This window comes from Myripristis murdjan, chromosome 15, assembly GCF_902150065.1.
Source record: "Myripristis murdjan chromosome 15, fMyrMur1.1, whole genome shotgun sequence".
NCBI lineage: Eukaryota > Metazoa > Chordata > Actinopteri > Holocentriformes > Holocentridae > Myripristis > Myripristis murdjan.
The window spans coordinates 24,500,444-24,519,283 of NC_043994.1; the positions used below are offsets into that span (position 1 = coordinate 24,500,444).

The 18,840-nt window shown below is 43.5% G+C and overlaps 3 protein-coding genes across 8 annotated transcripts in view; 2 read left to right on the forward strand and 1 right to left on the reverse strand.

Moving 5' to 3' along the window:
• Positions 1–9,765, reverse strand: part of LOC115372823 (signal-induced proliferation-associated 1-like protein 2) — an 84,494-nt gene extending 74,729 nt beyond the window's left edge. For all 6 annotated transcript variants that reach the window (XM_030070970.1, XM_030070966.1, XM_030070968.1 and 3 more), the window contains exon 1: positions 9,659–9,765. The gene's annotated coding sequence lies outside the window, so the exon portion shown is untranslated. The remainder of the gene's footprint in view (positions 1–9,658) is intronic.
• A 1,113-nt stretch (positions 9,766–10,878) lies between these two features.
• map10 (microtubule associated protein 10) lies at positions 10,879–13,621 on the forward strand. Its single transcript, XM_030069932.1, has one exon. It carries the CDS (start codon positions 10,958–10,960, stop codon positions 13,448–13,450), a length of 2,493 nt encoding a protein of 830 aa, XP_029925792.1. The 5' UTR covers positions 10,879–10,957; the 3' UTR covers positions 13,451–13,621.
• Positions 13,622–14,199: 578 nt separating this feature from the next.
• ntpcr (nucleoside-triphosphatase, cancer-related) lies at positions 14,200–17,896 on the forward strand. The gene is made up of 5 exons (XM_030071428.1): positions 14,200–14,286; positions 15,056–15,218; positions 15,309–15,411; positions 16,011–16,220; positions 16,853–17,896. The coding sequence occupies exons 1-5, from the start codon at positions 14,253–14,255 to the stop codon at positions 16,928–16,930; spliced, it is 588 nt and encodes a 195-aa protein (XP_029927288.1). The 5' UTR covers positions 14,200–14,252; the 3' UTR covers positions 16,931–17,896.
• The last annotated feature ends 944 nt before the right edge of the window (positions 17,897–18,840 follow it).

Consider the following 18,840-nt stretch of genomic DNA (forward strand, 5'->3'; position numbering starts at 1 on the left):
AAGACACAGAGCAGCGCCGACTAAGCAGGGAATTGGCTCCGTTTGAGCACAGTCTGGGGAAAAGCAAGAAATCTCCTTAGGGACCTGAGGCTCAGACTGCCTTTCACTCACAATTAAATGAAATGACAGGAAACAATTAACCTACGCTCTTTTCCCTCTTTACAAACCCCCTCCAAAGAAGAAGGCAAAGGCAAAAGTTGCTACCTACGAGAGAGGATCTTCGTGTGTGACCTCATGAGAATCTGACAAACAATCAAACAACCATTTTGTCTCTTCCTATATGAAAAGTAGGCTGTAAAATCTAGTCGGCGGCTTACGTTGACATCTAAATTTTGGTGTTTGTGAGCTCAGCCTAAATAAAGTCATCTTGCGGGTGAGGCAGTTAAGGGTGCTGTAATTATACAACTGCTCCTGCGGTCAGATATGCAGCACCTGGCTGTGTGTATCCAGCAGTTCAGTGTTCAGTGGTTTGGCCGAGGCCCATATAGCTCAGAGCTGAGCTGTATGCTGCTTTACAGTCCTGTTTACATTGCAGAGAAGTTTGCAGGCTTTCAGTAAACATCGCCTGGGGAAGGTGGGTGCTGGATGAACACGCCGAGTGACTGCTGGGCATGGCAAGAATTAGCTGTGTACAGAGACTTGTTGTTGGGACCTGAACACAGCGTCTGGGACATTGTTAGCCAGGATGTTATGTAATCTCCTTTGCCCTCTCTCCCTCTTCTTTAAGGCTGGAGGAGTCCCATATAAAGACTAGCATTCACTGTCACATGTGCAGTCCCTCCAGCTCTTGATCCCACAGCTATGGATCCCACAGCGTCCCACCCCCTGTGGCTGAGCTCCAAACGTCCACAGCAGCTTTCAATACACTCAGGAGGCGGACGAGAAGGAGGAGGAGGGGTGCGGTTGATCTCGTCCACATTGACAGACAGTGCGATTACAGAAGGGAAGAGAAAAGGGAAATCAGGCCACTGTCACTCCAGATCATTATCCCCAGTCAACAGCCTTTAGAAATCGCATAAAAGGAAGGCTAGTTCAAATGATGTCGCAAAGAAAGAGGAAAAAAAAAAAAAAAACAAGTGAGATGGAATATACTACTGTGGCTTCACATTAGCTCTGCTTGGCTGGGCCAGTGCTCCCTAAACACATAATGCCGCGGCTGCAGCCCCATGTACAGGGCAAGGCAGCATCGTCCAGCCCTGCACAGCACAGCTCCTCGGCGTACGAGCCTTCCCTTCCACTCTGTCTGAGTCTAATAGGGCTTCTAATACACACCAGTAACTTCAGTATCTCAGCCTTGTCTAAAACAGTCACCCGCCCTGCCATGTCTTTGATAACAGCAAGCCAGGAGAACCGGCTATAGGCAACACCATGTACGAACATTTCTGCGCTTCAATAAATGGATACAGAGGCTGAGCAGGAACGCTGTGCTACATTATGCAAAAGTATGAACTGAGCAGAACTACAGGGAAAAATCATTATAGTACAAAGATAAGTTGCCCAGATGATACTGTTTCAATGTGCTGCTGGCATGTATTAATATTTCATTTACATTTCGATGTTCTACATGGAGACCACATCATGATTGATCATATGATGTTCCTGAAACTAATAAGGAGTTCTTGGAAGAAAGCTAAAATGCCTTGAATTGCTTATTGCCATTCATTAACAGCTTAAATGATTTTGACAATTGATTTCCCTAAAGTGTACATTTCAGCTTTTCATTGCTGTTGAATAAAAGGAAGGGAAAAAAAACAGAATAATGCGCCACATTACACCTCTTTGTCAAACCACAATATTTACTGCAACATTTCATGTAAAACAATACCAATGGGAATACAATTGCGGAACGACCCAAGTTGTGATAATTTTGCAATTCCTGGGATGTGCCACCAACATCGAACAAAGTGACTAAATGAAGCGTTGGCGTGAGAAATGTCCTTTATAATCTGATTTATGGACCAATGGAAACACAAACAAGACCAACAACCTCAAGCCAATTTGTTTTGTCAGCTTTTTTAGAAACACAATGACAGACTACAGACCATGACTACACTTTTTAATTTGTCTCATGTCAGAGAGCTGGCAACATGAAAGGAACTAACAAAAAGCAGATACTTTCTCAGAATTGATAAAAGGCTGTTTAGGAGCGAGTTCCTTCCTGTAAAAGGGCTGATGCCCTAAGAACCTGCAAATTCCTCCTCAGGGTTGTGCACAAAGCAGAGCGGAGCAGGCCAACAAGACCATGGCACAATCCAAAACAACCTCAGCCAAACAGCATACAGCAGCGTTACTGGGCACAAACATATGCACACTTTATCCACCTCCATATCACATAAATAGGTTTTCTGGAGTGGAGAGACTATAGATTATATATTATATTTTCAAGTTTAGTAAAATACAAGGGATGGGAATCACTTGGTAACTTGCAATATGATACTATCATGATATTTTACCCACAACAGCGATGGTAACATGATACAGGCAATGGTGCAGTATATTAAGATAAGTGAGTAAGATAATCAGCTATGATACGTCAGGATATGTGTAACTGCAGAAGAAAACCCACAGGAACAGGAATGAATCATTATTTTTAAGTGTTTTAACATGCACAGCAACTGCAACATGTACATGACAGAACAGCTCCAGTCAAAATACCTAAAGGCAGGGAGGAAAACACCTCATAGTAAATCAAATGTACTCACAGAGCAAATGAAGTTGATATGCAAATATCAATATTTGTCACAAGTGAATCGATAACGTCTCACAAGAGGAGGCACCACGATATATTGTATAATCGATTTATTGTTCTGCCCCTTTAAAATATTTATGGCAACTTAAAGAAATGTCTTCTCACACGGTGTAAGGCCTATTGAAGCAATCCTGCAGCTGCTGTAGCCTAAATTGAATTTCTACACAACCCCCTGCTCAAACACTGTATGGAAGCACTGCAGTGCACTGGTGAGGTTAAGTGAAGGATACTGGCTCCAGCAGCAATGCCTCAATGGCTTGCACACACACTCACTCACACACACACACACACACACTGGGCTGAACACATTATAGCACATCTGTCACGGCTCTGCTCCATTTGACTTGTTAATTACAATCAACCTCTATCAGAAACAAGTCAGCGCACTTTTCCGCTCTAAAACAACTCATCCAGTGGCTATTTGCTCCTTGGCTTGTCCCACATCAATTTGACACTCAAGGACACCGATGTGTGCATGGGGGTATCGTGCAGTAATAGCCCACATTTGTGACTTCAAGACAAGACTCTGTTTGAGGGTTTTAGTGTTGAGACAATCCTTTGGAGGTTTCTCTCATGTGCTGCTGAAGCAACATGCTCTCCTGTCATCTATACCAAATCAATGAACGAACAGAGACAGAGGAAACAGGAGAGAGAAAGTCTACAGAGGCAAAAAAAAAAAAAAAAAAAAAAAAGGCATGCAGTCTAGGCTCACCCACACCCAGTCCTGTCTGCACATTCAGACCCTTTACTTTTTTCGCTACAGTAGGAAGGAGGTATGCACACTAGCACTCACCAAATCCCCTCTTATCTCCCATTGGAGGCTGGCTGGGACCGGACAGGTCAGTCGCCCCGATTGTCTGGGCCCGCTGAGGGGAACACAGAGGGAGTTAACCCCCTGGGTCACGACTGGTCCCTGGACTCAGTGTCCCCCGGGTTAATGACTGGCCAGCACTCATTCTCCCCATTGTGGCCCGGTGACAGACAAGTAGACAAAACATTAAGGGGGGGGTCAGCAACTTTCTGTGGCCTTTTCCCCAACATTCCTGATATGGAGACTAATGAGTCCCTAAGGGAACAGAAGCTGTGGACATAATTCATCTTGGCGGACACATTTTCCTATATGGTTGACTACAGCAAATCCATAATGCATGAACTTGAGGTATTTTGGATTGACATTGTTAAATGATTGGCTTGGTGAAGCAAAGAGTGATCCTCCCCTGCTCACAGCTCTGACAAGTGGTGTTTGCTCTGCTGACCACTGAGCAGACATTGCAGTGAAAGGATAACAAATAGAGGCCAAATCTAAACCGCTGTGTCCACACGGGGAACAAGAGCAGCTCCTCTGAAAAGACCTACTGGGTTTAGCGCCACTCTGAAAGCTTGGGGTTTTCTCCCATGTTGCTAGTAGGCCTTTCTAATCGAGCAGTGACTACTAAGTACACCAACATTTTAACCCACTATAGATAACCAGCCTAGCAAGTAAACGGCAACTCTTTTGTGGTTGCCATGATAACAATAGTCTCCTAACTGAGCTGACCCACATTTCAGACTGGAGATCAAGGGGATTATCTATAGGAATCTTGGCTACTAACCAAATGGAAAATGATCTTATAGTTTACATTCATGGCGACATTCAGAGCTGCATTTGTAAGCCACCACCATACAGTAAACATCATATGGGTCTCCGTCTGTCAATCGTGTGTGTAAAGGGCTGAGCTTAGTGTAGACGGCCATGTGGGGTCAGCATTATAGATTTAGGAGGTCATGATTTAAACAGTGTGGTCTAAGCTGGTCATATGATGGTGTTTTCACTGTAACCGCTGGCTGAGTAGGCATGAGTGAAATGAAATGTATGGATATAATGCACCATTCCATGGCCTATTCACTGACCCCCATGCTGCCAGTGACAAATGAGCCTGAAAACTTTTGCCAAGCAGCGACAGCTCCAACCATGAAGCATAAATCTTATCTCATCTCATCTTATCTCATCTCAACTTATCTAATCTTATCTAATCTTATCTAATCTTATCCATCCATCCGTCTCTTCACAGTATTGCACTAGCAGGCCGTGACAGCAAAGTGGGTCATTGGAGAGGCTCAAACCCTCAAACTAACCCTGCCCCCGCTCTCCACCTCCCGCTCAGCAAAAGCCTGGCTGTGTATCACCAGAGGTTGACAGGGTCTTCGTCAGCATTTGACTTCTAAGTGTCACTGTACCATCTGCTCCATCCAGCAGCTTCCCCTCCAGCCATGGCATTAGCGTTTCATTTGAGAGTCCCTGGCATGACAACAGGCTACTGGGTGAGTGGCAAGACGGTGAGAAATTAAATAGCAGAAAATATACAAGATGTACAAGACAGGTGGGATTGACTGGGGGAAAAAAATGCTGAACAGTGTGAAAAACAAACACTGCAACCCAACAAAATGATAATTATGCTGCAGACAATTTCTAATATCATATCCACAAATTTAACAGAACAGAAGTGCTGGATGATCAGAATAATGAATCAGCATAGATCAGTGAGTTTAGCATGGTAAAATAATATCATGGATAGGTGTTTGATTACCTCTGGGGCTAGCAATGCTAACAATACGTGCATACTCTAACTGTATTGCAGCAGCATTCGACTTAAGTATTCACCAAACTGCATATGCATAAGCTGTAGGAAGATGTAAACAACATTAAAAATTCAACAAAATGTGTTACTGCAATGCAAAACAGTCTGCGCAGTGATTTAGCAGTAATGGCAAAATTTTTTACTGTCATCATAGCATTTAATAATACCATTATTATTATTTTTTAGGCAAAGATAGCCATATCCAGGCCATGCCAACTAGAAACTGAAGTGGCCCACACTGCAGAAATGTCTTTGGTAACACGCCTTTAAATGACATGCATTACATCTGACGAAATGCACTGTCCATCTGTCTCCAATCTATGCAGCTGCCTGGGCTTATCCACAACAACAGGGTCAGATTAACCAGCAACACATCTATTTGACACAAACAAACAAATAACCAAGAACTGCAGCCGACAAGGGCAACAATCCACAGATGTCCTCAAGAAATGTGCTACAGGCCATAAAATCTCATTTGTACGCAGCACTTAAAGACTGGAAATATGGTGCTGCGAAAAGGCTGCTGGCGTCTCCGTGGCTCCCTGATGCATGACGACACACGCCTGTGCCTGAGCAAGCTGTTGAACATGCCATCTTGATAACCATTGTGCCGTTTACCCATGAGAAGGCATATAATGTGCAGTGCTCACAGAAATGCCTAACACCCCCCAAGAGAAGCCAACACACTGACCTTGGACCAGTTAGTGTGCGAATGTGGGCCAGTATGCAGCATATCCACTGAGGCTAGTATGTCTCAGCTCTTCCAGAGGAGTGCGTTAATAACATGGACAAGAGAACAGACGCACCAAGCTCTGTATAACAGTATATACATCTAGAGTTGGTATCCAAGCATCATCAAGATACCATTTTTCATTGTACCTCAGAGAACAACATGGAGGGTGTGTCATTCCCACCTGAATGTTTGGCTAGTATTGCTGGCACTGACAAAGCATAGTTTTGGGGCTCTGATTGGTCATCAGTGTTGAAAACTAGTTTACCCCTGTGATAAATCAGCTCCAGTGATCTTACATCCCATTATCTGTGGGATTATCACTTTCTCCTTTCACAAGGAAGCTGCATTTCCTGCCTTTGTCTTTCTTTCATCTATTATGAACAGCGCTCAGTAAATCACCCATATCCATCACACACAGACCCTTTGGTGGAAGGTACGGTCGATACTCTCAGTCCCCCACTGCAACCTCTGCTGTCCCACATGAAACGAAAAAAAAAAAAACACTAGATGAAGAGTGGCAGAGACCCAATTGATCAATTGAGAAAAACATCAACCTAATGACGGCATCTGTGTTTTCCCTGACAGTGATGAGTGGGCCGAAAGCCTTCCATAAATCCAGACTGCTATAACAACAAAGCCTGACAAAAAGAGGGGATGGAGGAGAGAAAGAGTCTGGCTCTCACAACAGGAGTAGGCAGCATGTGATTCCCTGTCTGCTGGTTGGTTGGTTTTAAAGCAACAGGATTTGGTTGGGAGGCCTATTGTCAGTCGCGGCCAGCCAGACCAGAGCAGGCTCCCTGATCCCAGTCACATGCAGGGGGTGTGGGATGTGTTGGGAGGGGTGCACCGCACAGTTCAGCATGCCTCTCTTGTCCAAAAGGGGAAAATGCATCAATGCTGAACAAACGCGGCCTAGCCCTAAGTCCTTCAGCAGTTTTTTTCTCCCCCACCGTGCTCCACATCATGACTACTCAGCACACCAGTAGCAAAGCACCGTGGGAAAGGACGCAAACAGGGGAAAAGACTGGCACTGACGTACCAGTCAGTTCCTGATGCAGCCGGGAGAAAAAAAGTAGGAGTGGGGGGCCAAATCAAATCAGTCACCTATATTTAGCAATTTCCCCTGCCTGAGGAAAACACCACAACAGCTCTGTGCTGTGGTGGTCCGGCTCAACATTTCTAATGGGTGATTTGTACAACACAGACAGGACGTAACCACCGTAACTCGAGTGGGGCGTCTCCAGACCTGCAAAGTTAACAGGCCTGTGGGCATGTCACAGGAAACTGTTTCTCTGCCAAACCTGACAGGTGCCTTATTGTTCAGGCAAACACTCGTTGTTCACACAACTTTATTTTCAAGGACGTATCTATCAGGTTCAATTACCCATTGTCTGGTAAGTCATGCAGAAGACGCTTTAGAAATAGACGAGAACCTGGCTCTTCTTCAGGGCCCTCTCTGCACCCTAATGACTGCAGAAAGCAACAGAGAGACTCCATTCAAATTCAGACTGAAAGACTTTCCCTGAGCACTGTCATTACCATGGCTGCTCAACAGGTCTCTTTCTAGGAGTGCAGTGCAGGCTGTGGTTCCTCTCAAAGAATGGTGTGGGTGAGATATTGTATCCGACCAGTCTAATTTCCATCTCGTTAGTCTAACTGGGGAAGGCAAACATTCTGCAAGCTAAGCCAAGTGAAAACACTCTGAGTTCAAGCGTATGTAGGTAAATTATTATATACATGTAAATGTAGAGGAAAAACACAATGCACAAATCGGAACCCTTGGGGAATGGAGGTTGCATTACTGAAATATTTACATCACTGAGGAAAAAATGACTGCATGCTGAATTTCCCCCCGTACAGTTTAATCTGCAGATGAATGATTTTTGCATGCATCAACAATTGTGCACAATATAGAAAACCATTTCTGCCTCACTGCATATTTCTTCAGGCCCATTCAGGAGAGTGATCAGCTGAGAAGTCTGGGATTTAGATAAATTAAGTTCTACTGTAATTGCCTCCTTGATGTGAGGGCCTATGACAGCTGGAGTTAAGCCAAACGGTTGGGTGTTAAGGGAAACTATGTTAAACGGTAAAACAGGCCATGAGCATACTGGGGCCATCTTAAAACACTCTTGTGCCTCCTTAGTTCAGCACAGCCCCACTGAAAACTAATCTTTCCCAGACATGTAGCCCTGCAAAAAAAGAATGGTGTCTTTTAGATTTTAACGCTCCAAGAGCAGGGAACTCTTAATGTTTGATCAGATGGGAGCTGTGAAGCCAAAAAGACATAAATCCAGGGCAGTGAAAATTAAGGAATGGAAACTTCTCTTACATTTACATTCAACATCAACTAGAATTTCTGTCTGTGGGTAGCCATCAGTGCAGGAATGGGTTTATTTATTTTCCTTTATTGGAGAATTCAGTTGTTATGTAGCCTAAACTTCCTACAGGAAGATACGACAGCAAAGGATATGGTCCTGGACAACAAACAATATTTCGCTTGTTTACCCTCCCAATGGAGCGAACACTGTGTGATGAGGAAGGGCCACAGCAGCAGACAACAATGAAGCAAGATACATGCACCAGACCAGACTGCCTCACATTAATACGTGAGTTTTTAATTAATCCAAATCACTATGGTGTTGGGAGAGATTGGAGCTCATCATCTCAACCTACTGCTGAAGCCCTAATGCAGCTGAAGCTACACATTTTGTAAGATATTACATCAAAAATGAGTGGATAAAACAAGACTACACCTGAGGAGGGCAAACTGCTTTTGCCATTTGTTTATCCAGATGAAGAGATGCACCTTCATGGATTCAAATTTAGTCCCTGCATATTACCTGAAAGCCTTATCCTTGTGGCCAGAGACTGGGTTTTAGACTGGGTGGGCATGTGGAGCCTTCATTATCCATTTGGACAATGATATCTATATCTCCCCCTACCGTTTCATGGAAGCACTCAAGCAGGCAAATTCATTCAAAAAAAAAAAAAAAAACTACTGCTGAGCGAATCTGTTCTTATAAGAATCCAACTGGATAAGCCACAAAGACATTAAACGTTATGATAAAAAAAAAAAAATAATAATAACAATAATGCTATCATTAGTGGTATCATTTGCTTAAAAAAAGTGAGTGGCATTATATTGTTTGTCTGGATTATTATGCATGTGTTTTGCAGTTTGGGCTACATCTGAGCCTAAAATCCTCCTTTGGGATTTTTTAAATAAATAAATAAATTGATTAAATTAAAGCAGCGGCAATGAAGCTCATCTCTTATAAATTAACACAGGCGCACTTTATTGATAAATAAAAATTTACGCTCTAGGTAGGCCACTGCTTAAAGATTATATTCTCCAGTTTATTTCATGTCTGTCGCTCACATTAGGTCTGGCTTTGGTGATTAAACACAACTTAGCCCCCTCTGTTCACTACTATTATTTCACAAGTTGCTATGCGCCTTTTCAGCCTGTGTAGCGCACCACACTTTGAGCACAGCCTCACTTCTCCTTAGTTTGTTGTTTGTTTCAGAGGAAAAGAAAAGACATGGGAGTCTTACCTTACACCGTGAGCGATGCTCCGCCCGGGGAAAAACAGATTGTGCGTATTGTTAATTATCCTTTATGGAGGAAAGGAACAGTTGCAGCGGTGCTTGTCGGTCTCACATCTCTTTCTCTCAGCCTCCGGACTGAAGTAGCAGTGAGTATAGCAATATCCATCCAGCACCTATCTCCGTGATGACAACACGCAGGCCACTAAGCTCCGCCCACCCGATGCTGCTGGGATCTGCCTGCCATTGAACTGCCACCCGCTCCTGTGCTCACAAATAACTCCCAAGTTAAGTTTGCCGCTGGTGACTGAAGGGGGGAGGCTGTAAAAAAAAAATGTCCACTATTGTCTTGAAAGCCAGTTCTGCTGAGGCTGTCATGCAAACTGGGTGCAGCAGCCCCGTGCCGCTCACTGTGCAGCAGCCGAGCCTGTGGCCCCACAGTGGCACCCACCGGTGAACTGCAGAAAGGCTGCGCCCCGCAGGTTTCACCTCACTCTGAATCTCACCGCTCCTGTGATGCTTGGTTATAATCATCATCATGACAGACTTGCTTTTTAATAGCGACCTGGACCTATAATAGCCTATTCTTGCATTTTTTTAATTGAAAAAAATCTCATTATTCATTATTTTTATTGAATTTATTCCATAATAATTATATAAATAACAATCGCATCAAACTGTGATAGTTCAAACTAAATTTAAGCAATGTAATACTACAGCAAAAGGTTGGTTCTTTCGTTTGTACCCCCAAAACTACTTTTCCCAGGTATCCCTTGCCCGTGTATGACGCAAAATAACTTGCGACGCACAGAACTTGAATATATAGAAATGACACTTCTTATTGTACCATACATTTTTCTTTCCATACATGCTTTCCATACATATATTATTTTACCACACTGTCGTGCACATGGACACTGAAAATTACACGACGCTCAAAAGGTTAGACTGCTCACTATTATTGCTTTCTGTGCGTGCAAGCGATGTTGTTGCCATGGTAACACGTAAGTTATTTTTTTTTTCTCCTTTACAGACCAAATCACCAAATCAACATGCATTTTGATGACAACACCATCACCATCAAAATAATCATCGTATCATTATTACATGGTAGCTACTGCATGTATACCAGCTAAACATGCCATTAAAGACTATTGACTTGAATGGGAGTTGCGGTTCTGTCGGCTCTAGTTCTACAGCGCGACGAGAGCCGTTTCCATGGAGTCGGCTGAAGCCAGGGGCCAGAGTTTACGGATTACTAACGTTAACCAGCTTTGTTAGTTGTTGTTAAAGGTCATAGCCGTCAAAATGTCACGGCAAACAAGTAGCGATAAGTGTGAGACTTTGTTTTCCTTTGAGCTTTTGGTGGAATATATCCGGATAGACGACGAGAGGAAAGTTTCCGACGAGCTGGCTCTTGGGGTGCGATTGCTGGACTTCCCGACGCTGCTCATCTACCAGCCGGCTAATGCCGCTGGCAACGGGGGTGAATACACCTTTAACAGAGGGAAGTCGTGTCTGTTCAAGATGGACCTAGACTCGCTGCACACACACCTATCCAACGCCCCTCTCTATGCCATGGTGCTGGATGTGAAAGAGGAGATCCCTAAACTGGTCGGTTCCGCACAAATCTCTCTGACCAAACTGGTGGACAGGATCAAGTCGGAGGTGAACTGTCATGGCATCTCCACTCCCTCTGCACAAGAAGGAAAAGGGCTTGTCAGGTTATGTAACCTCATGGGAGAGAAAATTGGATCTATTTCTCTGACTTATAACCTTTCAAGTCTAGGAGCTAGTTTATTGCCACATATCTCAGGAAACAGTAAACATGCAAAAAGTGGTGTGCATAGAGAGCAGCACATAGAGGAGAACACAACAAAAGTTGATCCTGAGCAGGTACCTTCACCCAGGTTAGACAATAAGGCTGTTTTTTGTAAAAGTGCCTGTATGACTGGAGCGTCAAATGACAAGAGCTTAATAAAAAATGAGGCGAGGCAGGATGATGGTGTTTGTGCCACCACTCAGACGCAAACGCCACCGGGCGAAGTTCATCAGTCCATCGAAGAAAATGACTGCGATCCTGAGGAGGATTTAACTGCGTTCTGTCCCCCACGTCTCTTCTACAGAGGTTCTGTGGAGAAGACAAGGAAAAACGAGACTGTGGATAACAAATTATTGAAATTAGACTTAAAGTCTCTTATGCTGGACGGTGCAAGCTCAGAGGATGGGATGCTTGAAGACACAAATGAAGGCCCGGTATCTCCAGAAATAGACCCAACAGTGAGAGACGATGTAAAATCAAGAAACCAAGAGCACCATGAAGCAAGCAGGGTGTCTCCAAATGTCCTCGGTGAAGCCTTAAGACAGTTGCCTCTGCTAAATGCCCTCCTCATTGAGCTGTCACAGCTGAATGGCCAAAGCCCACAACAGCCCTTGTCTGTTCATCCCAATCTAGCATGGATTTACCGAGCTTCCACAGAGCCTGCAGATGAGCAGGTAAACCCACATCCAGAGGGACAAGCCAAACTGATGCATAATACCAGACAGGTGGCTAGTCCCAGATTAAAAGATCTTCATTCCCCTAAATACTGCTCTACACCAAGAGGCAGGCCCGCATCTGAAAGACAGGGCAGAAACACCAAAATGGAAGCTGCTTTCCTTGGGAGTAAATCATCCATCGCACCTTCAAGGAAAAAGCTAGTACATGGAATGACTAAAACGTTCCATCTCAGGATGAAGTTAATTACGCCTGGCCTAGTAAAACGTCACGAGTGCATGGAAACACGCACCGAGCCACAGAGACACAATGCCAAAGAAAAGACATTAAACACCACTAATAAGATAATAAAGCGCACCAGTAGAGAAGCAACCCTGAACCAGAGCGCCAGTCTTAATGAAAATATCGAGACAGTGATGAGCAGCATCGCAGGTCACTGTGCACAACAAGCAGCCACAGTGAGACACAAAAATAAGAGTACAAATAAATCTGCGGGGGCAGTTCACTGTAGGCAAGACAGTGATTCTCAAAAGCTGACAGGGAAACAGTATTCTGAAGCAGGCTTACAATGGAGTCACATTCCCAGTGTGGATGGTGAAGATGTTTCACAAAGCACAGACAAGAAAAAACACAGTAGTGAATCATGTCAGATAAGACTGGAAACTCCGAGGAGCAGTGGACTCAGCAGCCCAAAATCATCCTGCTCAGACTCCAGCAGAGCAGGCAAAGAGGAGAGAGAGTACACCGATGACTTCACCAGTCTGGAGCCCAGCGATGGCTGCTCCCCTGATCCCCTCAGCAGCCCTGAACCCGCCGCAGCCAAGGCACAGAGGTCTCCTGTTTGTGGCGACCCCTTCGATTCAGACTCAGACTTAGAAGACATCCAGAAAAGAGCCGTCCTCCCCGTGCCCGTTAAAGCCCACGGCTCCCCACAGAGGTCTCTTAGGGCCACGCACATAATCCGACCTCGAACCCAGGCCTCGGCGCTCAGTGTTTCTTCTGATAACGACGACTTGGACGGGTCAGCTTCCATCCAAACTGTACGCTCCAGAAAACAGACGACGGAAAGTTTCAGGGCAGTGAGGGGGTCCGGCACCGAGAGTCTCAGATCATCAGGCAGCCAGAGGAGTGACTCGACCTACAACAGCAGCCCAGTCAGAGAATATTCTGCAAAGTCGGGATTATCCTGTGAACCACAAGAGGCAGGGGAGATGGATGATGAGCTTGGCTCTTTGGATTTCAAAAACAGATATCACCACATCTCTGAGCTAGTGGCCAACAAGCTCCCTGGATACACAATGTAAAGGAAAAAAAACATAATACATCATCAGGACTAGACCATTTCCTTTGATTGGACTAAAGTAGACAGTTGACACTATGTTGAGCAGTAATGATAACATCTGGTAAATGTGTTAAATGTCTTTCTATCACTCATGATGTTTTATAACTTATATGAATAAAAATAAGCTTTTCTACAATGTGTGCATTTCGTTAATTTCAGTGAATGTTGGACATGAGATTCTATCATTTCTGTATTGCTACACCAACCCAGACAGTGAGAGAAAAGGTAAAACACCTTTTCTTGGCAAATGTATGCAAATCATCCATTTTTTGATTTTCATATTTCCATTAGATTTGTCACAACTTGAACAAATCCCAGAGTTGCAGTGGGTTTAGCAGGGCGGACACCTGAGGGGGTTTTCATGTTTTCCTCAAAAACCATCCCGTTTCCCATCTGCCGCGTTAAAGTTCATTTGCTAAGCATAATAGGAGCAGACATTTTGCAAATTCTCACACTTGTTTAGCCACTTTGGCATGTTTTGAGTCTAACAGGCAGTGGGGCAGCGATGTCCCCATCTTAAAGATAGTCTGCCATATTATTCTAGATTATTCACAGGTTTTTCTTGAAATTATTTTAGACCATAAAGTAGATCCACATTTTATAGAGACTTGACCATGTCTGTGAATACTTAAGTACAGTAACAGCAAAAAGCCTGACACGCTCTGTGTGCTGTAGTACATGAAGTGATGCAGCAGAGTGCGCATGCGCCAGTCGCGGTGTGTACGGAAGTGCTGCAGCGGCATGGTCAGCCGTTCAGACTGAAAATGTTGAAGCACGTTTTCCTGACGGGACCTCCAGGTAACAGCGGATGTTTTAGAGCCAGAGAAGTTCAGGATCAGTGTTAGCAGACAATTCTCCGCCGGCAGCTTCAGCCTTACTGTCGCTGCTCACTCTGGACGACGAGCTAGCAGTCTGGTGACAAGTAGCTAATATTTTAATCAATTTAATCAATCAACAGCGCTTTAGTGCAGTTTTGAGGTGCTGGAGCTTTACTGAAGTATTCCCGCTTTATGATACTTTATGCTTTGTCTCTACTACACTTAAGAGTGAGACATTTTAACTTTTTATCCATTCATTTAACTTCGCACAATAAGCTTTTACATGCAAAACGTGAAATATACAGTGTAAGAGCTATGGAGCAGTAAGTTGTTATATGGAGCAGTTGGACGTACATTAAAATGCTTTTGACAGATTAATGCATCAGTAATGTAACACTGAAAAGAACCATTCTTCACAATAACTGGCACTAACGTTATGTTTAACCCACTTTTCGTAGCTCACACAGTTTCATTTTACTGCAGAATACTTACATGTTTTCACTTCAATAACATTCCAGAAGGACATAATTTTCTCGCTGTGGGATAAGACAAGGCTGTTGAAAGACATTCACAAGAGCCAGCAAGGAAAAACATGAGTGGAAGTCAGACAACACCTTTATTATGATCTGGTTTGTGATATAAAGTATGACCTTGCACTAAAACAGGCAGCCAGGGAAGCCCCCTCATTTCAAAGAATATTACTGTTCTTGCCATGTCAGCGTCTCTTGTCTCGTTGTGTTTTGGTGCAGGTGTGGGGAAAACCACGCTTGTCCAGAAGGCCTGTGAGGCTCTCGTCTCATCGGGCGTGGGCGTCGAGGGTTTTTATACAGAGGAGGTCAGGGGAGGAGGCCGGAGAGTCGGCTTTGATGTTGTCACACTGACAGGAGAGAGGGGCCACCTGTCCCGAATCAGGTAGCACAGTTGTCATCTTATACAAATTAAACCCCCCGTCCTCTTTCATCTCTCTGTTTTGAGTAACCTTCACCTCATTTCAACTCACAGAGACATCGCCGGCGCGTCTCATGGAGGACGGGAATACACAGTTGGGCAGTACGTGGTTGATTTACCTTCATTTGAAAACCTGACCCTCCCCCTCTTCAGAAATGTAAGACCGCAGCACATTCATGTTTTTAAAATTGCCCTCATCAGTACATCACAGCAAGCAAAACACTCCTATTCTCGCCACTTATCAAATCATCACAGCTTTTCTTCTCGTAGAATTGATGGAATAATTGAAGGCTTGCGATTTCATAAATTCCAGAGTGACACTTTTAGTGTTCCTGGTGCCGTCTGGCTGTCACTGACCATGATTAATCCTGAATGTAAAGTGAGCCAGGAGTGCCGCCTACACATGTGCAGGAGAGGAAGGCCCCTCTGCCCCGATGCCACATATTCAGCTCTCATCTCATTTACAGCGGTCCTGTAATCACTGGATCACCCATCGCGTGCATAATGTATACAGTGTCAGAGGCTATACTCCCAGTCAGTGATACTGGTGCATGAGACATTTTGAGCTGATGAGCCTCTGTCTCACAGTTTAGATTAGCCACATGGCCACCAGCCAAAAGAGCATTTCATTTTGTCTTTATGTCCGCCGTATATGAGAAATAGCTTCCTCTTACATCTGATTGTAATTATTGTTAAGCCGAGCTGTATGTATGTACTGACAGTGGTGATGCCTAATGCTGACATCCCTTGTCTCAGGTAGGGTCAGCTGCTGGGGGCAGTAGGAAGGTGTTTGTCATTGATGAGATCGGGAAAATGGAGCTCTTCAGCCAGTCGTTCATCAGGGCAGTGAGACAGACTTTGGACAGTCCGGCCTGCACCGTCCTGGGCACCATCCCCATCCCCAAGGGTAAACCACTTGGCCTGGTGGAGGAGGTGCGAAGCAGGAGAGACGTCAAAGTCTTCACTGTGAGTACATACTCAAACACGGTCTGACACATTCTTGATGGAAATTAAAAAAAAAAAATGTAGGTCATTTATGCACTTCAAATCCTGCAATGGATCTCCATACTACAGCACTGAGAGCTATTTACTTTGTACCCTCTCAGTCTTAGCAGGCAATCTGCTTGAGTTGCTCTGTCTGCTCAATAAAGCAGAAGGGGCATGGCCCTGCATTATCCCTCTCCTATAGCAGGATTAACTCTAAATCATGCGTGACTGATTCAGCAACAAAGGATGGTCTCAAACGTCAAAATAATTTATCACACAAATCAGTTATGGATGTCGTCATGCATGATGCTTACCATGCAGGGGTAGTTATAATAGCCTTCTCAATGGTAATATAATGGTATAAGCATTTTTGGAGATTTTATGATCATTCATCTCACATGATTTCGTCAGAGATGAGGTATTTTTAATGTATGGTTCAATAATCTCAAAGCAGACAGTGGAACATTTTATCCATTGAGGTATAAGTTCCACTAGACCGGGCTTTTTTTAGTTCTCAGCATGAGATTGTGCTGTTCTTTTTTAGTTATTTGTTTTCTAGTTACTCGCCATCTTTAACAGTTTTTACTTACTTCTTTTCTTTTCTCACTTAGGTGTCCAAAGAGAACAGAAATGTCATCTTGCAAGACATTGTATCAGCACTACAGGAGTGTCTAAAGGCCGCAACCTAAACAGGAGAAGGTTTTGTATCATTCAGGAGAAAACCTGCAATCCCCATGCATCTTCATATTGATATTTTTTAAAATTATTTTTATTTTATTGCATACACTGTACATGATGCATACACTGTATATGTGCAATGCAACATTCACATGCTTTTCGCAGCACAGTTGTAACCTAACCTGAGGGACATTCACATCAGCTGGGGGATTTAGTGCAGTGTGTCACATGCATAAATGTATGCACACAACCTTTTTTTTTCTCAAATACAACCTCAGAATGGATTGCATGCTTAATAATTAATTGTGAGTGAGAACACAGCAGAGGAATTGGTTGGTTTGTAAATAGATATTCTTTGCTCTTGAAATCAAAGCCTGCTAGTTCTAAAAACTCCTCTTTATTTGGCTGTTGTTCATAAAAATATGAAATTCCTACAGGCATTTCACATGCACCGGTGTATAATATCAGCGTGTTCTCTAAGATGAATGGTGCGTCTCTTTTAAAGGCTCAGGCCGCACAAAATGGTTCCTCTGGTCCCCCTTTTTCTTTGCAATGTGAGCCTTCCATGTAAGGGTCATGTCAACCTGAGGATGTGTTCATGCAGTGAAAATGAATCAATATTTAACAATGCAGGGGGCGGCATGGCTCAGGAGGTAGAGCAGTTGTGCAGTCGTCTGCTAACCGTATCCCTCAGTACCCATGGCCGAAGTGCCCTTGAGCAAGGCGCTTAACACGCAAGTGCTCCATGATGGCGGCACAAGTGCATCGGCTACTTCAGATCCAATTTACCACACACAGTTTTGTACCACCTGTAATCTGTGTAAATGGCTGAGGTGATATTAAAGTGATTCTTCTCCTTCAACAATAATCAATCTCCACATGGTTTAGTCATCAGCTAGTTTGGAAAAAAAAAAAAAACATTGATTGTCCTCCATATTTTTTCAATTTTGATGATTTCATGCAAGAAAGACTCTTCTGCCATGTTTTAGTTAGCAATGTTTTGGATAATCCGCAGGCTAAGTTCAATTACTGAAAAAATGGCATTGTAGTTATGGATGGGAAACTTAATTTGAGCTGCTCTGTGCCATTAAACCTGCAGCTATTGCAAATATTTGCAGACTCTTAAAGTAGCTGCTCAAGAGGCAGGTGTACTGAGATTACAGTTTGTGTTCATGTTCATTCACTCTGTTTGTGCCTGCTTGAAGACAGTTAACAGCTGGCATATCATTTTTTTCTCTTTGTTTACATTGCCATATCTGTATTTGGTCTGTATTATGTGGAACACAAACAACAAATGATAAGCTTTAATGTTGTTTTCATAATAAACAGCAGAAGCAAATAAGCACCACAGTTGTTTCAGGGTTTTAGTCTTCATCCTGGGAGATTATGGAACCTCTGTGCATGTGCATCCAGTGGTCACTTTATTATTTTCAGGTTATAGTGAATGATAAATGGTGTCATATCATTAACCATAGGATTTCCTGATGTCTAAATGTATTTCTATGGGATTTAGTCCACTAATGCATCTCAAAAGAGGTATCCACAGATAGAATTATTGTTGTTGCAAAGCTAGACATGTCAAACTTGAAGAAATGAGAGTCACCAGACTGCTGCAAGTTGAATAGTTCAAATTAATCCGATTTTCCTGGTGTGCTTTTTTTTTAGATTCACTGGCTGTTAATCTGTTTTACTATAGGTTTCTAAATGGGATAAGCATAGTCAAAGAGTGTCAAAGGTTCAGGACTTTGTAGATAGTTCAAATCAGACAGAAACTGACTGCTGGTGGAATTACACTGGCATGTAGCGTGAGCTCCAAAGTCTGGCAGATGCATGAAAGTTTTTTAATATAAACCTTCTGGCAAAGTTATTTGTTTTAAAACCAAAGTATCTTCAGGTCATTTCAAAGTGAAAATACGTGGAA